Source organism: Orycteropus afer, unplaced genomic scaffold (assembly GCF_000298275.1).
Source record: "Orycteropus afer afer isolate SDZICR_OR568_19922 unplaced genomic scaffold, OryAfe1.0 scaffold00017, whole genome shotgun sequence".
NCBI lineage: Eukaryota > Metazoa > Chordata > Mammalia > Tubulidentata > Orycteropodidae > Orycteropus > Orycteropus afer.
In genome coordinates this window covers 8,416,746-8,435,263 of record NW_006921604.1, presented here as the reverse complement: position 1 = coordinate 8,435,263, position 18,518 = coordinate 8,416,746, and the positions used below count along the sequence as shown (strand labels likewise).

At 45.9% G+C, this 18,518-nt stretch overlaps 1 protein-coding gene across 1 annotated transcript in view; it reads right to left on the bottom strand.

Annotated features, from left to right (window-relative positions):
* Positions 1–351: 351 nt before the first annotated feature.
* The window catches only part of CNGA3 (cyclic nucleotide gated channel subunit alpha 3), a 34,307-nt gene continuing 16,140 nt past the window's right edge, over positions 352–18,518 (bottom strand). Inside the window, exons 5-8 of the mRNA XM_007959451.1 lie at positions 9,881–9,937; positions 8,383–8,490; positions 5,062–5,168; positions 352–1,763 (exon numbers count right to left, since the gene is read on the bottom strand). Of these exons, the coding sequence (XP_007957642.1) occupies positions 352–1,763; positions 5,062–5,168; positions 8,383–8,490; positions 9,881–9,937 (1,684 nt within the window). The remainder of the gene's footprint in view (positions 1,764–5,061; positions 5,169–8,382; positions 8,491–9,880; positions 9,938–18,518) is intronic.

Sequence of the window (18,518 nt, the reverse complement as noted above, 5' to 3'; positions counted from 1 at the left end):
AAAAGTCTAAAACCTCCTTACTGTTTCTGTAAAAAAAAAAAATAATAATAATTGGAGTTCTGTGTGCTCATGGTCATATGCTCGGATTGAGGACACTTTACATCTTATAAAGCCTGCCTCGTGCAGTGCTTAATGTGGGCCTCACAATAACATGCCACTTAACTGCAGCCAACATAAGAGTCCCATTTTGTAGATGAGGATATTGAGGCTCTCTCCTGAGGCCACACAGCTTGGAAAGAGCGATGAGAGCTGGAATTAAACCTCTGCCAAGACCAGCACTGTGCAGCTGTGGCCACATAGTGCTTACACCGACAGCTGACCGTGTGAAGCAGGAGACGGGTGCCTGCATTTTCACTGTTCTTTGTCCTCTGTTTTAGGAGCATCCCTAGGAGCCTCCCCATCAGACAGGAAGCTGCTCCCACAGGTCTTCATCTGGCTTTCCAGCTGGCTGAGACGCTGTTTCATCTTCATCTGGGTGGCGTTATACTCAGCCAGGAGCCGTGCAAACCTGGTCTGCAGGGTGTCCAGGGAGGACTCCAGGTACTCCACCTTCTCCTCGATGTCCTTGGGGTCTGCCCCGGCCTTGGCCAGGTCCTCATCAATCAGGTTGTCCTTCATCAGGATCTGCCGTCCCTTCTCCTCCAGGGCTCTCTTGGCATCAGGGTATTCGGTCAGGGCCTCCATCAGGTCGTCCTTTGAGAGGCAGAACAGGTCCGAGTAACCAATGCTCCTGATGTTGGCTGTCCTGCGGTTGCCTGACTTGCTCCCCTTTATGTTTAAGATGCTGATCTCCCCAAAGTAACTCCCATCACTTAGGACTACGAACTGGGTGACCCCATCGTCGGCCACTACAGCCAGCTTGCCTTCTTTGATGATGTACATCTCCCTCCCAATGTCCCCTTTCTTGCAGATATAATCCCCAGGGCTGAACACAGTGGGTCGAAGCTTCAGTACCAGCTCCACCAGCAGCCCTGCCTCACAGTCTTGGAAGATGCGGACCTTCTTTAGAGTGTCCAGGTGCACATTGATGGCGATCTCAGCCTTCAGCTTGTCTGGAAGGCTCTTGAGCACCTCCTTCTCATCCACTGTCTTCCTGTTGGCCCACAGGTAGTCGAACCACCGGATAACCCGAGTCTCCAAGTCCTTGGTCACCTTGCGGAACTGCATGTACTGTTTGATGGAGTCGATCTTGGCTTGGAACTCTGTTCGTGAAGCATTCATGTTAGAGATCATGGAGCCCACGTTGCCCACAATGGTGGCAAAAATCAAGACACCCACCAGGAAGTCTATGACAACAAAGAGATACTCCTCATCTTTGATGGGAGGCGGCGTCTCACCGATGGTGGTCAGGGTCAAGGTGGACCAGTAGAGGCTGTAAATGTACTTCCTGGAGAGGCGCCCATACTCTGGGTTTGAGATGTTTGGGTAGACCCAGGAGTCTGTCCCGAAACCAATGAACTTGGAAATGGCAAAGTAGATGCAGGCATTCCAGTGGATGATGATGAGGATGTATAAGACCAGGTTCCCAATCCTGAACACATTGGGGTAGTTAGTCCTTGTCTCCGTGCGGTCAAAGAATTCAAAGAGCCGGGAAAACTTCAGTAGGCGGTTGAACCTCAGTTCTGGGTAGTTCATGCCCAGCTTTAAATAAGCCAGGTCCGTGGGGACCAGAGACAACACATCCAACTTGAAGTGAATGGTCTTCATGTAATGTTTCCATAGCCTCTCAGCATCCTTGACCATCAAGCCTTGCTCAAGGAAGCCTAAAGAAGAAGAGGGAGCTCACTTGGACATCAGTGAAGTGGTTTATGTTGACCACAACCCATAGGAAGATATTTTACATTGTGACTATACAAGATGTAGTTGTATGTGTATAATAGAAGCAACTTCATAAAGCCACGTTTATCATTACTACATGAACTACACTCTGATGTTTTCTATTTTATACTATTCTAATCTATTCAATTCTAATTTTAAAAAAATGTAGATCAATTGGGAAAATTTGAATATGATTGGGTATTAGAAGATAGCAAGGAATGATGTTAAATTTTTCAAAATAAGAGTCCTTTAGAGTGAGAGATAGGGAGCTCTGGTAGCATAGTGGCTAAGTCACTTGACTGCTAACCAGAAGGCTGGCGGTTCAAACCCACCAGCCACTCCTCGGAAGGAAGGTTGGGCAATCCTACTTCCGTAGTGATACTGCCTCGGAAACCCAAGGAGGGGTCGCTATGAGTCAGGGCTGACTCGACGGCACATAACAACAACAACAAAGAGTGAGAGATAAGGTGCTCTGGTGGCACAGTGCTTAAAGCATTCAGTGACTAACAAAAAGGTCAGCAATTGGAACCTACCAGCCACTCTGCAAGAGAAAGATGAGGCAATCAGCTTCTGTAAAAATATACAGACTGGGAAACCGTATGGGGCAGTTCTACTCTGTCCTATAGGGTTGCCATGAGTTGGAATCAACTCGATGGCAGTGGGGATTAGGGAGAAAGAGAGAGATACACGCTGAAGTGGTTATTTGCTTTAAAATGTTCCAGCTCCCCCAACAAAGCGGAGGGTGGGTAGGGGAGAGATGAAACAAGTTTGGCAAAATGTTGACAACTGTTGAAGCTGGCTGAGGGGCACATGGGGGTTCGTAATAATGTTGTCTTTGCTTTTCTGTATGTTTGAAAATATTAGTAATAAAAATTAAAAAAATGAAGATCATGACCTATCAAATTCACTTCACTGATGACGAATGGGGCACAACCCACCTTTTAAACACATTGCTCAAGAATGCAGTAGTTCTCATTAGAGCTACTTGCACATTAAAATCACCCATTGCTATTGTGAGTTGTCATTTTTGCTGTTAGGTCTCATGGAGTCAATCTTGACTCACAGAGACCCCATGTGACAGAGGAGAACTGCCCCATATGGTTTTCTAGGCTGTAATCTTTATGGGAACAGTTGCCAGGTCTTTCTCCCATAGAGCCACTGCGTGGGTTTGAACCTCCAGCCTTTTGGTTAGTAGCCAAGTACTTAACAATTGTATTGCCAGGGCTCCTTAGAATCACCCAAAGGGCTTTTAAAACAGGTAGAGCTCGAGAGCAGACTCGCCTGGGAGTGAACAGGCATTAGGCGTATGAGGTGTTAACTGGTGAAATCAATTAAGTAGGCCATGCTCCCTCCATTTTTTTTTTTTTTCTTTTAACATCTGGAAACAAACTAAAAAAATTAGAGCAAATAATATCATGAGTGGTTTTTAAATTTTGGTGACCATCAGGGTCATCCTGCTGAGGGCTTTGTGAAACGTAGATTGCTGGGCCTCGTCCCCAGACTTTCAGTCTGTGGGGAGGTCCAGGTATTTCTAGTTCCCAGGTGATGCTGATGCTGCTGGTCCAATGTTACTCTTTGAGGGCTTAGACTGAGGATGGGACTGCCTCCTCTAAAAAGTAAAACTCAAGTTTGTTGTCACACAGAAGGGACACCTTGTTTCTCAGCCTCCCATTCCTGATGTCATTTGTTTGTTATACACATGTTTATTGAGTCATTGAGTGGCACTCTTGTTTTGTTGGACTCACTGCCATTTTCTCTTAATTCAGAGAATTTTTTTTTTGGGGCATGATCTATGGCCACTTAGTTTTGTCTTTCATCCCATTCTCCACCCCCCCCCAATTCTGTTGAATCTTAGATTGTTAAGGATCCTACTCAAGCACAAGAAGAGGTAGGGTCAATGGCTGAATGAAGGCAACCTGTCCCACTATAGCTTGGGACCAGGGATAGTCATGCCCAATGGTCACTTATGGTGCTCTGGATCTATGTTGGCTTACCTGACAAGGGAGTGGTAGACAGTCTGGGCTGGCTCTGAACCCCTTGTAAGCCTCCAGCTGTGCCCTTGAAGTCTCTAAGGGTTCTGATGCCAGGCAACAATATGGAAGAAGATGGGGTTCCAGTCTGACTCTGCTGCTCACTGACTATGGACTTTGAGCAAGTCACAGAGTGTCTCTGGGCCTTGGTTTTTAAATCAATAAAACAGATATGATCATGCCTGTGTTTTTCATCCTATGCAGTAGTTATAAGAATTTTCTCATATAAAAATATATGAGAAAACAAGCTGTGCTCAAAAATGCTTCATACACTGTGAATCCACACAGAGGTTTTTGTTGTACATGTTGCACACGGTGACCTGGTGGTGTTCACATGGACAACTATTACACAGTTTTTAGTTCTAAAATCTTGTAACTTACAAGCATGGCCTCTACCAACTTACATGATATGTGTGTGCAATTTAGATAAAGGTGCTCCAAGGGTATATGGCTTGTAGTTCGAGGCATGGGTTGGATTTTAGCCCTCACTGGTAACCAGAGATGTGAAGGAAGTCATCATTAGCCTGGTCTTATTTCCGATTTTAACCAGGAGCTATCAAGTTGACACTCATTCATGGTGTGTGCCAAAGTAGAATTGTGCTCCTTAGGGTTTTCAATGGCTGTTTTTTTCAGAAGTAGATGGCCAGGTCTTTCTTCCTGGGCACCTCTGGGTGGATCCAAACTCCACATTTTTGGATAGCAGCTGAGCACATTAACCATTTGCACCACCCAGGGACTCCTCTCAGATTTTAGTTCTTGTTATATTAAAACTCCTGTAAAAGCCACAGAGTAACGTGTCCTAGACCCTATGGCTGTCCAGAAAGACAAACTCCAGGACTGACAACCTCCTGCTTCCTCGCCTGTTGAGTAGTCATAGCTAGAAGGGTCCGTTGAGATTGCAGGTGTAATAAATGAGGCCCAGAGAGGCAGCTTGACTCATTCAGGTTCACACAGCTGGTTGTGAGAGTGAAGGTCCTTGCTCAGGGTCCTGTCAAGGGTTCCTGGTTGAGGGAGTTTGTGGTGGCACCACCTACTCTTGCAGTTGGGAGGTTCCACAGCCTCCCTGGGCACTGTCAAAGATACTACTACCCAACCTAGCATTTTGGATCTTCCTAAATACACTCTGCGGTCCCCATGACTCACCCCCACCCTCTTGCACCCTGATGGGTCTGTGTTCAGGCCCAGGCCTGTCCCCGCCCCCTCACCTGCTCACCTGTGCGGGCTCGCACCAGCACATCCAGGCCGTAGAGGACGTCTGCTGAGTAGTCCAGGACCAGCCACAGCATCAGATGCTCAGACTGAAGCTCATCAAAACAGGCCCTAAGCCAAGTGTGAGAAGGATTGCTGTGTCTGAAGCCTGGGCCAAGTGCAGGGCCGGCTCAGTGCTACAAATACTGTATCATTTATTCCCGGGAATGCCTTCCTATGGTGTTTCTACCCCAGCATGACCGTCACAGGTTTCTGATGAGGAAACCCAGGCTTTTCTTTCTCAGGATCACAGGGTTCTTAACAAGAAGAGCTAGGATTGATCAAGAAGAGCAGGCTGCGTTGCTTCTTAGCAGGAAGGTATGGGACTTTAGGCCTCACTGGTAGAGTCAGGTAATGGGGCTAGATTTCTGGAATTGAATCCCAACAAAAATATGAAATAAGACATCAACAACTTAGCAGGCCAGTGAATATTTTCTGTGTTCTAGATCTTTCTGCTCATTCTTCCTCATACAGTCAGTATTGGTATCCCCAAATTCACTTCTTAACCTCAAGAGAGCAGTAGCTTGTCCTCATATCACGGCCCTGCAACTTGCTCAGCAACATTCAAAAATCCCGCCTACCCTCAGAAGAATAGCAGTTAGTCCATGCATCCCATTACTGAAGGCATGAGAGGGAAGGACCCAAGTTCCAAGCCTACCCCAGCCCTATTTACTCTCAGAAATGCAGATGGTCTTACCTGTTCTTCAGGCTTGCAGATAAACTGAATCCCCCACCCCCTTATACTCAGACAGCAGCAAGTCTGCTCACCACTTACCTCTTACAGCCTACCTCTTAGCCGGTCCAGAGCAGCAGCTTGGCCCTGCCTCCCTATCTTTCAAGCTGGCTCAGGAATGCCATGAAGCCCACCGTTTACTCTCAGAAGAGTGGCACTCATCCCTGCATCCTTGCCTTGAATGCCGACTCAGGAAAGCCCTAAAGGCACCACTGACACTCAGAGAGTAGCACCTTTCCCTGCATCTTGGTCCCACAGCTTGAAAGCCCCAAAGCCCTGTGTACCTTCTGAAGTGCAGAGACTGGCCCTGCAAACCTGTCCTGCAGGCTTGCTGAGGAATGCCCCTAGGCCCTGCCATCCACCCTGAAAAAAGCAGCAGGCAACCCTACTCCCTGTTCTGCATGCTTGCTTGGAAGTGCTCCCTAAACCCCTTGCTTACTCTCAGAGAGTAGCAACTCACCCCTATATCCTCACACTGCATCTTGTTTAAAAAGACCAGTTGGCATGGAGTTGATTTAGACTCCTGTCAACCCCAAGTGTGTCAGAGGACAACTGTGCTTCACAGGGCTTTTCAGAAGTAGATCGCCAGGCCTATCTTCCAGGGTACTTCTGGGTGAATTCAAACCCCCAATCTTTCAGTGTGCAGCCAAACCAATGTATGCAATGTCTGTGTGCAGTTTAGAAAAAGATGCCCCAAGGGTTCACAGATTGGTGCTTGAGGTATGGGTTGGGTTTTAGCCCCCAATGGCAACCAGAGGCTATCTGAAGGGTGTCATCATTAACCTGGCCCTGTTTCAGATTTTAATCAGGTTTGGAAGGAAGACTGGGCAATCTACTTCCGTAGAGATATTGCCTTGGAAACCCAAGGAGGGGTCGCTATGAGTCAGAACCAACTCAATAGCAGTGAGTTTGGTTTTTTGGTTTGTCATTGAGTTGACTCCTACTTATGGTGACCCCATGTGTGTCAGAGTAGAACTGTGCTCCATAGGGTTTTTAATGGCTGATTTTTCAGAAGTAGATGGCCAGGCCTTCTTCCAAGGCACCTCTGGGTGGACTCAAACCTCTAATCTTTTGGTTAGCAGCCAAGCAGGTGCATGGTTTGTACTACCCAGGGACTCCACACTTTGCATAGGAAAACCTTGTACCCACTGCTTGCTCTCAGGAGAGTAGCAGCTTGCTGCTAAAACCCTGCCCTACAGACTTGTTAGAAATATCCCAGAGCCCCTGCTGATCCTCAGAAAAGCAGCATTTCACCCAAGTATCTCAGGCTGGCAAGCTTGCTCAAAAATGTCCCGACCACCACTATGCCTCCCCCAGTGAGTCTCAGAAAAGCAACTGTTTTTGTCCTTGAGTCTCAGTGCTGCAGCTTGGGGAACACTCTCCTCCCCCTGCTCACCCACGGAAGAGTAGCAACTTGTCCTGCATTCCTATCCTGAAGCTTGCTCAGATCTGTCCCACAACTACCCCCCCCCCCCCCCCATTGCCCCCTAAAAAAAAATAAAAAAAAAAAAAAAAAAAAAAAAAAAAAAAATACCAGCAGGGTCACCCCTGTCTTGCATGATGGTCTGTCCAATCCACATTCCCTGTCCCCCCCCCCCCCCCCAGCATCTACCCATAGGAGAGTAGCAGCTTACTCCATGTCCACCCTGCAGGCCAGCTCAGGAAAGCTCCAATGATTCTGCTTACCCTCAAAAAAAGTGGTGGCTGGCCCCTGCACCCTTTCTTGAAAACTTGATAAGAAAGACCCCCAAAGCCCCCTGCTAACTCTCAAGAGTGGCGCTCACTCCTCATCCCTGTCCTGCAAGCTTGCTTAGGAACACTCCCAAGGCCTCTGGCTTGTCCTTAGAAGAGCGGCAGCTTGCTCAAGCATGCCCACCCAGCAAGCTGGTTTGGGAAGGCTCCAAAGCCTGTGACTTACACTCAGAGAGCATCAGCATCCTGGTCTTGATGATTCCTCCAAAATGCCTGAAAGCCCACCCCCAAACCTGGCTCACCCTCATGCCATAGTCTGTCCCCGCATCCCCTGGCTGCAGGCCTGCCCAGAAAGGCCTCTAAGCCCACAGCTGACACTCAGGGAACAGCGTCCCTCCCTTAGGACCCCACCTGCAGCACACTTCAAAACATCCTCTCTCCCTTCAAAGGAGTAGCAATTTGCACCTGAGCCCTCCTTCTCCAACTTGCCTAAGAATGCCCCAAAGTGCCAGAACCCTCACTGCAGATCTCAAGGACAGTCCCCTACTAGTGCTTCGGAGCATCTGATGGCCCTCATTTAGAGCCTCCTTAGTTGGTTTGAACCCACCAGGTGCTCTGTGGGAGAAAGATGAGGCAGTCTGCTTTCATAAAGATTTATAGCCTTGGAAAACCTATGGGGGCAGTTCTACTCTATCCTAAAGGGTCATTATGAGTCAGAATTGACTTGATGGCAGTGGTTTTGTTTCATTTTATTAATGGAGAACCTGAGGTGCATGCACCTGCATGGTGGCAAGATGGCTGCCCTCACTCCCTCCCTGTGCCCTCCATCTCTACACGTCCTAGTAGGAGACCCATCCTTACCTGCAAACCAGCAGGCACCAGTTGTAGAAGACAGGCACGGTGATGATGGTCAGCCAGTGGTAGTACATGTTGCTAGAGGGGTCTACCATCATGGCCTCCTTCTTCCTTCTGAAAACGCAGATACACATAAACGGTACAATGTGTTGAAACACCACCACTTTGGAAGGTCTCGGAGACCTGGATTAGTTTAGAGACCCCAGGACAATCTCAGGCTGAAGCTCAAGAGGTGGCCATCCATTACAGGGTCCACCCAGTCACGGGGCACATGGAGTGTCTGAGTGTAGTGAGGTGGGCTGGGAGGCAGGGCATGGACTGGAAGAGTTTGCTCCTTTCATCCCAGCTCAACATTGCATGGAAGCCTGGGGTGAGCCATGTTGGCTATAACATCATGGTGACAACATTCCCATGCACCCTGTAGCAACATCCATGCCCTCAGGATGCTGGGAATGAAGATGCAGCATGGTAATGTCACTGGGGGCTGCAGAGGAAGCTTTAGGAGACATCTGCAGGAGCTTAGTAAAATGTCGATTCCCAGACCCCACCCAGGCCCCCTCCAAGACTGGAGCCTGGAAATGTACATTTAAACATTGTCCAGGTGGTTCTGAGGTAGTTCCTCTTTAGGCTCAATTTGGAAGGCCTGGAGTGTTCCCTTGGGAATTCTCTCCACCCTGTGTATCCTGTTTGTGCAGATGATCTAAAGGCTCATTTCTAAGCACTTGGATCCCTCTTCTCCATCAAAAAGGACCAACCTGTGAGTAATCTAGGTTATGTGGTCCACTATTAAACAAAAGAAATACCTTAGGGTGCTTTCTGTTTTTGTTTTCAACATTATCTGAGAATTAAACCTTATAGGCTATACTTGAGATTCTTCTTTTTGTCTGGGTCCATGTGTCTCCCCCTGCCCTGCCACTCATATGTCCCACATGCCAGTTCAGGCTTTGAAGAGCCACTCGTGTCCCAGAGGGGATCCCAGATGTCTTTCTGCCTTTGCTTGGCCTCAGCAAGTGCAAGAGTAACTGCTCACTGACTTGGCTTTGGAATGTTCCCAACAATTCTCATCATCATTGGGTTTGGATTGGGGTTTGTGGAGATAATATCTTCCAGTGCCCAAGAGAAGACCCCAGCTTACCGAGAACATGGTGTAAACAGCCACCATTTGTGTGAACAAATAGAATGTGTTTGTTCACCCAATGAGCAGGTTCACAGGGACAGGACAGACTGCTCACCTGAGCCTGCAGAGAATTCTCTTTATGTGTAAGATACCTTTGGGGCAGGACTTTTCCTGCAGAATAGGATCCTCACATGATCCCTGGTCTGGGACTGACTCCTGTTCTTCAGCCTTAGGCACTTTCCCTCTCAGGATTAATGCCAAGGCCTGCCGCATTGCAGTGAGAAGCATGGTTCTGGATACCACATGGGGAGGGGCCAGGACACTGCCCGCATGTCCATCCTGTGACCATTAAACCCCGTCTTGGAGGCAACTTCTCTTAGTACTTACTTCTCTTGTTTGGGGCAGTTTTCCTTTTTCTCTTTCTCCTCCTTTCTCACCTTGTCACTGGATGATACAAGGTGACATTTCATGATTTTCATACACCAAAGACACTACCTCAGGGGACAGGAGAGGGTAGGCTGGAGCGACATGGAGGAGAGACATGGATGAAATAGGAAGTGGGTATTTCCAGCACCTGGGATGAAATGAGGTTATCTATTTCTTTCTTCCTGTTTTTAAATTTTTTATTGTGATTTGGGTGAAAGTTTACAGAGCAAATTCATTTTCTATACAGCAGTTCATATATATTCTATCTCATGACATTGACTGCAGTTCCCCACAATGTAACAGCTCTCTTCCCACTTCTTCCCTGGAGTTGCCTCTTCCCTGTGTCCTTCCCTCCCATGCACACCCCCTGCCCCAACTGTCTCCTGTGCAAACACCGCCCTTCTGTTCTCCCATGATTGATCTGATCATTCCAAAGAGTATATCTACCTGATATAAATGTTCAGCCCGTATGCCTGTCTATTGTTTGGCTGGAAGCCACAGGAGTGAGTTCAGTTCTGGACCTGAAGGGTAACAAGGAGCCATGGTCTTGGGGATCTCATCAGGTTCTATCAGACCAGCAAAGCTGGTCTTTTTTTTTTTTTCCCCATGATTTTGAGTTTTGTTCCACATTGTTCTCCCACTTGATCCAGGATCTGGTTATCTATTTCTTTATTATTTTTGATCCTTAAGTGTGAGGCAAACCACCTCATTGTAGTATTAAAACAAATAAACAGTTGCCATCAAGTTGATCCTGACTCATGGCGACCCCATGTGGTCAGAGTAGAACCGTGCTTCATGGATTTTCAATGGCTGATTTTTTGAAAGATGGTCAGGACTTTCTTTCAAGGCACCTTTGGGTAGATGTGAACTGCCGACCTTTCAGTTGGTAGCTGAGTGCTTAACTGCATCACTAGGGATACCACACTGAGAAATTACTGGTTCAACTAAACGTCCTACAAATTCTGGCCTTTTTTCACAAGCTCTTGGGAAGTCACAAACAGCCTGAGACTGGAGACAGTTTGAGGTAATAGGAAATGAACCCATATTCACATTTAGGATGGAATAGTCACTAGGTGTTTTTACAAGCCATTTGTGGGGTCCTTCATTTTGAAGGAAAGGGCGTGGCCTGTTGGTTGTTCACAAAACCTGCTTCTGATTCAAATAAAAACTTGGACCTTGATGAAAAAGCCAGCAAGTAGAAGGAAAATGAAATTTATGGGGGCAGGGACAGGTTTGTGACGCATGAGGGGTCAATCTTTTTTTTTTTTTTTATTGGGATTTGGGTGAAGATTTACAGAGTAAATTCACTTTTCATACAGCAGTTCACATATACTTTGTCTCATGTCATTGACCAAAATTTACAATGCAGCAGCTCCCCTCCCACTTCCTCCCCATAGTTACCTCCTCCCAGTGTCCATCCCTTCATACTCTTCTGCACCCTGAGCTATCTCCCTGTGCATAAGCAGCCCTTCCTTCTCCCATGATTGTTCTCTCCAGGGCGTGTGTCTACTTGAGGTAAATGTTTAACTCACTTGCCTGTACTTTGTTTGGCTGGAAACCACAGTTGTGGGTTCAATTCCAGACCTGAAGGGCAGCTAGGGGCCATAGTCTCAGTGGTTACACCAGGCTCTATTGGACCAGCAAACCTGGTCCCCACCTTCTTCTTTTTTTTTTTTTTTGATGAGGGGTCAATCTTAAGAGTCGTCTGAGGCCTGTTACTGCCGTCAAGTTCAGACACATGTCCAGACTTTGCTGGACTGTGAAGCTGTGGTTAAAATAAAGCTCTTCTGCATCCACAGAGGATCCTCAGCATATGGATAGACTGTGCTTTCTCATCTTTATGGAATATCTTTTGTGGGCCAGGCACTGTTATAAATGTTAACTAATTAATATTGAATAGTTTTGCAAGACAGGTACATTTACCACTGAACAGTTGAGGAAACCAAGGTGAAAGACGAAAGACCTTGGCTGGCTAATGGGCTCCCACAGGAGTCACTCTCAGGTCCCTCAGATTCCATTATTCTACACTTCTGGAGGGAGACACAGGTTGAAAATTACATGTCTGCTACTCAAACCTTAAGAAGCCCTGGTGGCACAGTGGTTAAGGGTTGGGCTGCTAACCAAAAGGCTGACAGTTTGAACCCACCAGCTTCTCTGTGGGAGAAAAGCCCTGACTACTTGCTCCTGTAAACATTACAGCCTAGAAAACCTTATAGGGCACTTTTACTGTGTCCGATAGGGTCGCTATGACTCAGAATCAACATCAGACAACCACAACAACTTAAATCTTATAGAAAAATGATGGGTACACTTTTGCCTATCACTTCCTAAGGAAATAATCAAAGATGTGTGCAAACATGCATATAGGAATAATCGCTACCATTAATCATAATAGTCAAAAAGTGTCAACAATCTAATTGCTCCTAACAGGAGGAGACTCCTCAACACTGGACTCCACTTAAAATGGTGTTGTGGGGACTATTCAGTGCTTTGGGAAAATGTTCCTACTAACTTGCCAAGTTAAAGAAACAGACTAAAAAAGAGTTGATAATAATAGCTATATTGATTTTCTATTGCTGCCATAATGAATCACCACAAACTTAGGGGTTGAGAACAACACAAATGGATAATCTTCCAGGTACATAGATTAGAAGTTTGGTACCGGTCTCACTGATCTAAAATCAGTCAGGGCTTGCATTCCTTTCCGGAGGCTATAAGGGGAGTATCTATTTCCCAGTCATTTGGATTGCTGGCAGAATTCAGTTCCTTGGAGTTGTAACACTGAGGCCCACATTTTCCTGCTGTCTTTAATCTGAGGGCTGTTTCTAGCTTCTAGAGGCTGCTGCATTCTTTGGCTTGAGGTACCCTTCTTCCATCTTCAAAGCCAGCAGCAGCAGGTGGAGTCCTCCTCTGCAGCTGGGAAAGGTCTTCCATGTTTAAGTGCTCATATGATTAGATGGGAACCACATGGATGATCCAGAATAATCTCCCCATCTCAAAGTCCTTAAACTTTATCACATCTGCAGAGTCCCTTTTGCCATGTGAGGTAACATATTTATAGGTGTAGGTGTGGGCATCTTGAGGAGTCACTCTTCTGCCTACCACCATCTGCCCTCTGGTCCTCAAAGATTCCTGGCCATCTCATATTCAAAATGCATTTACTCTATCCTAAAATCCTCAAAGTCCTAAAATCTCCCCTGAATCTCACCAGCTTGAAAATCCAGGTATCATCATCTAACTCAGACTCTGGTCCTCTCCACTGTGAACCTGAGAACAAGTTGTGTGCTCCAAAAATACAACAGCAGAGCAGGCATAAGATAACACTTACACACATTCTATTTCAAGGAGGGGGAGCTCTGGGGGCACAGTGCCTAAGGCATTTGACTGCTAACCAGAAGGCTGGCTGTTCAAGCCCACCAGCCACTCCTCAGAAGGAAGGTTGGGCAATCTACTTCTGCAGAGATACCATCTTGGAAACCCAAGGAGGGGTAGCTATGAGTTAGAACCTACTGTATGGCAGTGAGTTTGTTTTTTTTTTTTTTGTTATCTCAAAAAGGAGTGGAAAGAATGGAAACAATAGAAAAAAAGTCACCAATCCCAAGCAGTTTTGAAATCGAGCTGGGCAAGCTCCATTAGGTTTCAAGGCCTGTGACTAATCCTCTATGGTTCATAGCTCATCCTCTGGGCTTATGGCTCTGCACTGAGTCATCCTTCCTTTTACGTGAAAAGTAGCACATGTTTGCAGCTGAGTAGTTTTATCAGCCTGTTTCCTGCCTCTAAAATTGTGAGGGTCTGATAGTTTTCTATGGTCCCTGAGTGGTATATGCAGTTAAGCTCCTGGGATCTGCTTCTGAAAGGTGCTAGTTTACTCTGCAACACAGGAGGTCTTTTACTTCATACTTTTTCTGCGCTATTAGGTGTAAACTGGCGGTGTTTCTGCTGGTATAAAAATTTTTAAGCATTGTGTGGGTAATGTATGTCATTCCATTCAACAAGAGGTTCATTCAGAGACCTTTCTAATGAATCTCCTTTATTTCTGACTTCTGTTGAGATAGTTGACAAGATCTCCGAGTTACACCCTAATCACTTGAAGACTCCTTTGTGTGACTGAAATTTCAATCTTTCTGAAATCAGATCTTCCTGGCAAAAACTTGTCCAGTTGCACCTTGGTTTTTCTCTAAGGCATGCTTTCCTGCTTGAATTTCCTAAACGTGTATCTTTTGCTATTAGTTGAGTAGGCTGAGAATTTCCAAAATTATCAAGCCCTGGTTCTCTTTAGTTTAATGGTCCCCCCTTCCCCCTCCACTCTGGCATTTTACTATAAGCAGGCTGCCCCTTCAATACTTGGCTTGGAAATCTTCCTGGCTAAATACTCTGACTATAAGTCTTGCTTTTCATGTACCATAGGACACAATTCCAGCAAGCTTGCTGTCTCTATGTAAGAAGGATCTCCTTTCCCTGAGTTTCCTTATTTAAGAATAAGGAATTTTCCTTATTCCTTATAGCTATTCCTTATTTCTTTCTGAGCCCTCATCAGCAATGTCCTTAAAGTCCAGGTTCTCACTAATAGTCTGTTAATGACCATTTGGGCGTTAGGAATTTAGGCAATTCAGGTTTTCTCTATACTTGTCTCTTCCTTCCAAGCCCTCACTGGCAGAGCCTTTAATGTCCATAATTCTACTAACAGCCTGTTCAAAGTTCAAAGTTTTTTTTTTTCTTTTAAATCATACTCATCAAAATTCTCCCAGTCTCTCTCTGATACTTGATTCCAAAGCAATTTGCACATTAATAGGTATTTGTTATAAAAGTACCTCATTTCTGGAATCAAAAAGTGTATTAGTTTTCTATGGCTGCCATAAAAAATCAGCACACACTAGTCATACATGTACTGTTACAGTCCTGCAGGTCAGAAGTCCAGTAGGGGTCCTCTTATTAGCAGGCCATGTTCCTTTCTGGAGATGCTAGGGAGAATCCTTTTCCTGCTCATTGGGATTGTTGACTGAATTCAGTTCCTTTGTAATTGAAGGACCAAGGCGCCATCTTCTGCTGGCTGTAAGCTTAGGACCATTTTCAGCTTTAGAGGCTACTGTGTATCTTGGCTCATGGTGCCCTTCCTCCAGCTGGCTGAGTTGCATTCACACTTCAGATCTCCTTCATCTTCCATTTCACCTCTCTGACCCACTCTTATACTTTCCCTCTTGCTTGTAAGTGTTCATGTGATTAGATTGGGTCCACTTTGATAATCCAGGATAATCTCTCCATTTTAAGGCCCTTAAACCTTGTATCTGCCAAGTCCCTTTGCCATTGTAATATAGTCACAGGTTACAGGGACAGGGATAACTTGAGAGGAGATGATTTTTCTGTCCATTGCAATTGTTGTTAAGTGCTGTTGTGTTGGCTCTGATTCATGTGATTTTTAAATAGAATGAAACATTACCCAGTCCTGTGCCATCCTTACAATCATTGGTATATTTGAGCCCATTGTTGTAGCTATGATGTCAGTCCCTTTCTTTGAGGTTTCCCTTTTTCCCTGACCCTCTACTTAGCCAATATTTATTTAGCACTTACTATGTATGGAGCTCTGGTGGCATAGTGCCTAAGGCATTTGACTGCTAACCAGAAGGCTGGCGGTTCACACACCAGCCACTCCTCGGAAGAAAAACCGAACTCCAAACCAAACTCACTGCCATCCAGTTGGATCTGATTCATAGCGACTCCTCCTTGGGTTTTCGAGGCTGTATCACTAAGGAAGTAGATTGCCCAACCTTTCTTCCAAGTGGCTGGTGGGTTTGAACCACCAGCCTTCTGGTTAGCAGTCACATGTCTTCGGCACTTTCGCAGTGATACTGCCTCGGAAACCCGGGGTCACTATGAGTTGGATCCAACTCCACTGCAGTGTGTTTTTTTTTTTTTTTTTGGTTTATGTACAGCAGAAGGAGCTCCGGTGGCGTAGTGCCCAAGGCACTTGATGCTAACCAGAAGGCTGGCAGTTCAAACCCACCAGCCACTCCTCAGAAGTAAGGTTGAACAATCTACTTCCATAGAGATATTGCCTAGGAAACTCAAAGAGGGATCACTATGAGTCGGATCTGACTCCATGACAGTGAATTTGGTTTTTGGTTTTTAATTTATGGCAGTGAGTTTTTTTTTTTTTTTTTTTTGGATGTACTGGGTATGTTCTAAGCAGTTTACCTGTATTAGTCCACTTAGTCATCATGTAACCCTATGAGTCCAAAAATAATACCAAACTCACTGCCATCGAGTTGATATGACTCATAGTGACTCCTCCTTGGGTTTCCAAGGCGGTATCACTATGGAAGTAGATTGCCCAACCTTCCTTATGAGGAGTGGCTGGTGGGTTTGAACCTCCAGCCTTCTGGTTAGCAGTCAAATGCCTTAGGCACTACGCCATCAGACCTCCCAACCCTATAAGTAAGACACTATTATAATCTTTATATTTTACAAGCCAGGAAACCGATGCACAGAGAAGTTTGGCACCTTGCCCAAAGCCAAGAAGCTCTTAAATTCTGAGTTGGGATACAAATGCTCTCAACCAGTGCATTACATGCATATATTCAATATATGCGCTTAGAAAAATATTGATAGTGGAATTCCACTGTTAACATGAAATGTACTTTTGTGTGTGCATGCTTGTGTGTGATTCCCCCCCGCCCCCCCCACAAGTTTTAGGCAAGGAGCATATAAAAGAGTAAATAAGAATTAAAAATTACTGAAATGATTAACTGAGAAGAGTACGGACAGTCACCTAGCCTCTGTTCTCCCGACTCTACCTTATGATGTGAACCCTTTCTACTACTGAAGTTTTAACACCAAGGCACCAGCAGAGGGTACTGCTCACAAGCTCACTGGGCTGGCTTAGCCCTGTATGGAATGTAATCACTTCAGCTCAGTATGCCTTGTCTAGGATTTGTGGTCCCAGCTAAGATGCTTTGGCCTTTCCTCTCCCTTCCAGGTGCTGAGGGTTTAGGAGAGATCTAGCACCATCCACTGCATCCCTGAATGCCTCAACAATACTGGTTTTGGTTGGGAACAGTTTGATCAGGGAGGGAGAAATTATTCAACATCCATGAGATCAAGTGAAAAGGCAAGAAATGTGGTGGAAGAATGGGGAGAGATATCCATAAAGAATTATTGCCTGTACCTTCTGTGCCCAAAGAGTCCCTTTTTGGAATAGTCACCAATTACAAGTGTGGACTCATAATAAACCAAACCCAACTCATTGCCACTGAGTTGATTCTGACTCATATTGACTCTATAGAACAGAGTAGAACTGCCACATATAGTTTCCAAGGCTGTAAATCTTTACGGAAGCAGACTACCTCATTTTTCTCCTGTGGAGTGGCTAATGGGTTTGAACCACCAGCCTTCTGGTTAGCAGACAAATGGCTTAACCACTGCACCACCAAAACTCCTTGGAGCCAGAATAAAACCAAACTCACTGCTATTGAGTCAGTTCTGACTCATGGAGACCTCCACTGGGTTTCTGAAGTGGTAAATCTCTACGGAAGTAGATTGCTCATCTTCCTCCTATGGAGCAGCTGGTGGGTTTGAACCGCCAACCTTCTGGTTAGCAGACAAATGCCCTAGGCACTGTGCAACCAGAGTTCCTTTGGACCCATAATGTTGTTTGTTGTTGTTATGTGCTGTCGAGTCAGACCTGACTCATAGTGACCCCTCCTTGGGTTTCCGAGGCAGTATCACTACGGAAGTAGATTGCCCCATCTTCCTTCTGAGGAGTGGCCAATGGGTTTGAACTGCCAGCCTTCTGGTTAGCAGTCAAGTGCCTTAGGCATTATGCTACCAGAGCTCTTTGGACCCATAATAGGAGCCTGTAAATAATGAATAAAGAGCCTGTTGCAGCCAACCCTGTTCATCTCTCTGTTATGGATTGAATTTTGTGTTGTAAATCCTAACCTCTATGCCTGTGGTTGGGAGCTCTGGTAGCGTAGTGCCTAAGGCACTTGACTGTGAACCAGAAGGCTGGTGGTTCAAATCCACCAGCCACTCCACGGAAGGAAGATGGGGCAATCTATTTCCGTAGTGATACTGCCTCGGAAACCCAAGGAGGGGTCACTATGAGTCAGGTGACTCGAGGGCACATAACAACAACAACAACATGCCTGTGGTTATAATCCCCTTTGGGAATGGGTTGTCTTTTTTATGTTAATGAGACAGGATTACTGTAGGGTATACCTTGAGTCAATCTCTTTTGAGGTATAAAAGAGATTAAATGCAAACTAGCAAGCAGAGATGGGGGAAGAGAGAAGCCAAGCCACATGAAGGTCACCCAGGAGCAGAAACTCAAAGAGACAAGGACCTTCCTCCAGAGCCCACAGAGAAAGAAAGCCTTCCTCTGGAGCCAGCACCTTGAATTTGGACTTCTGGCCTCCTAAACTGTGAGAAAATAAACTCTCATTTGTTAAAGCTACCCACTTGTGGTATTTTTGTTATAGCAGCACTAGATTACTAAAATATAACCACCCCACCCAACACCCACACACACATCTCCCCTAATCCCAGAACAAATAAGTCTATGACCCCACAGGATCTGGCCATGGTTTCTGGAGCCCTGACCTTT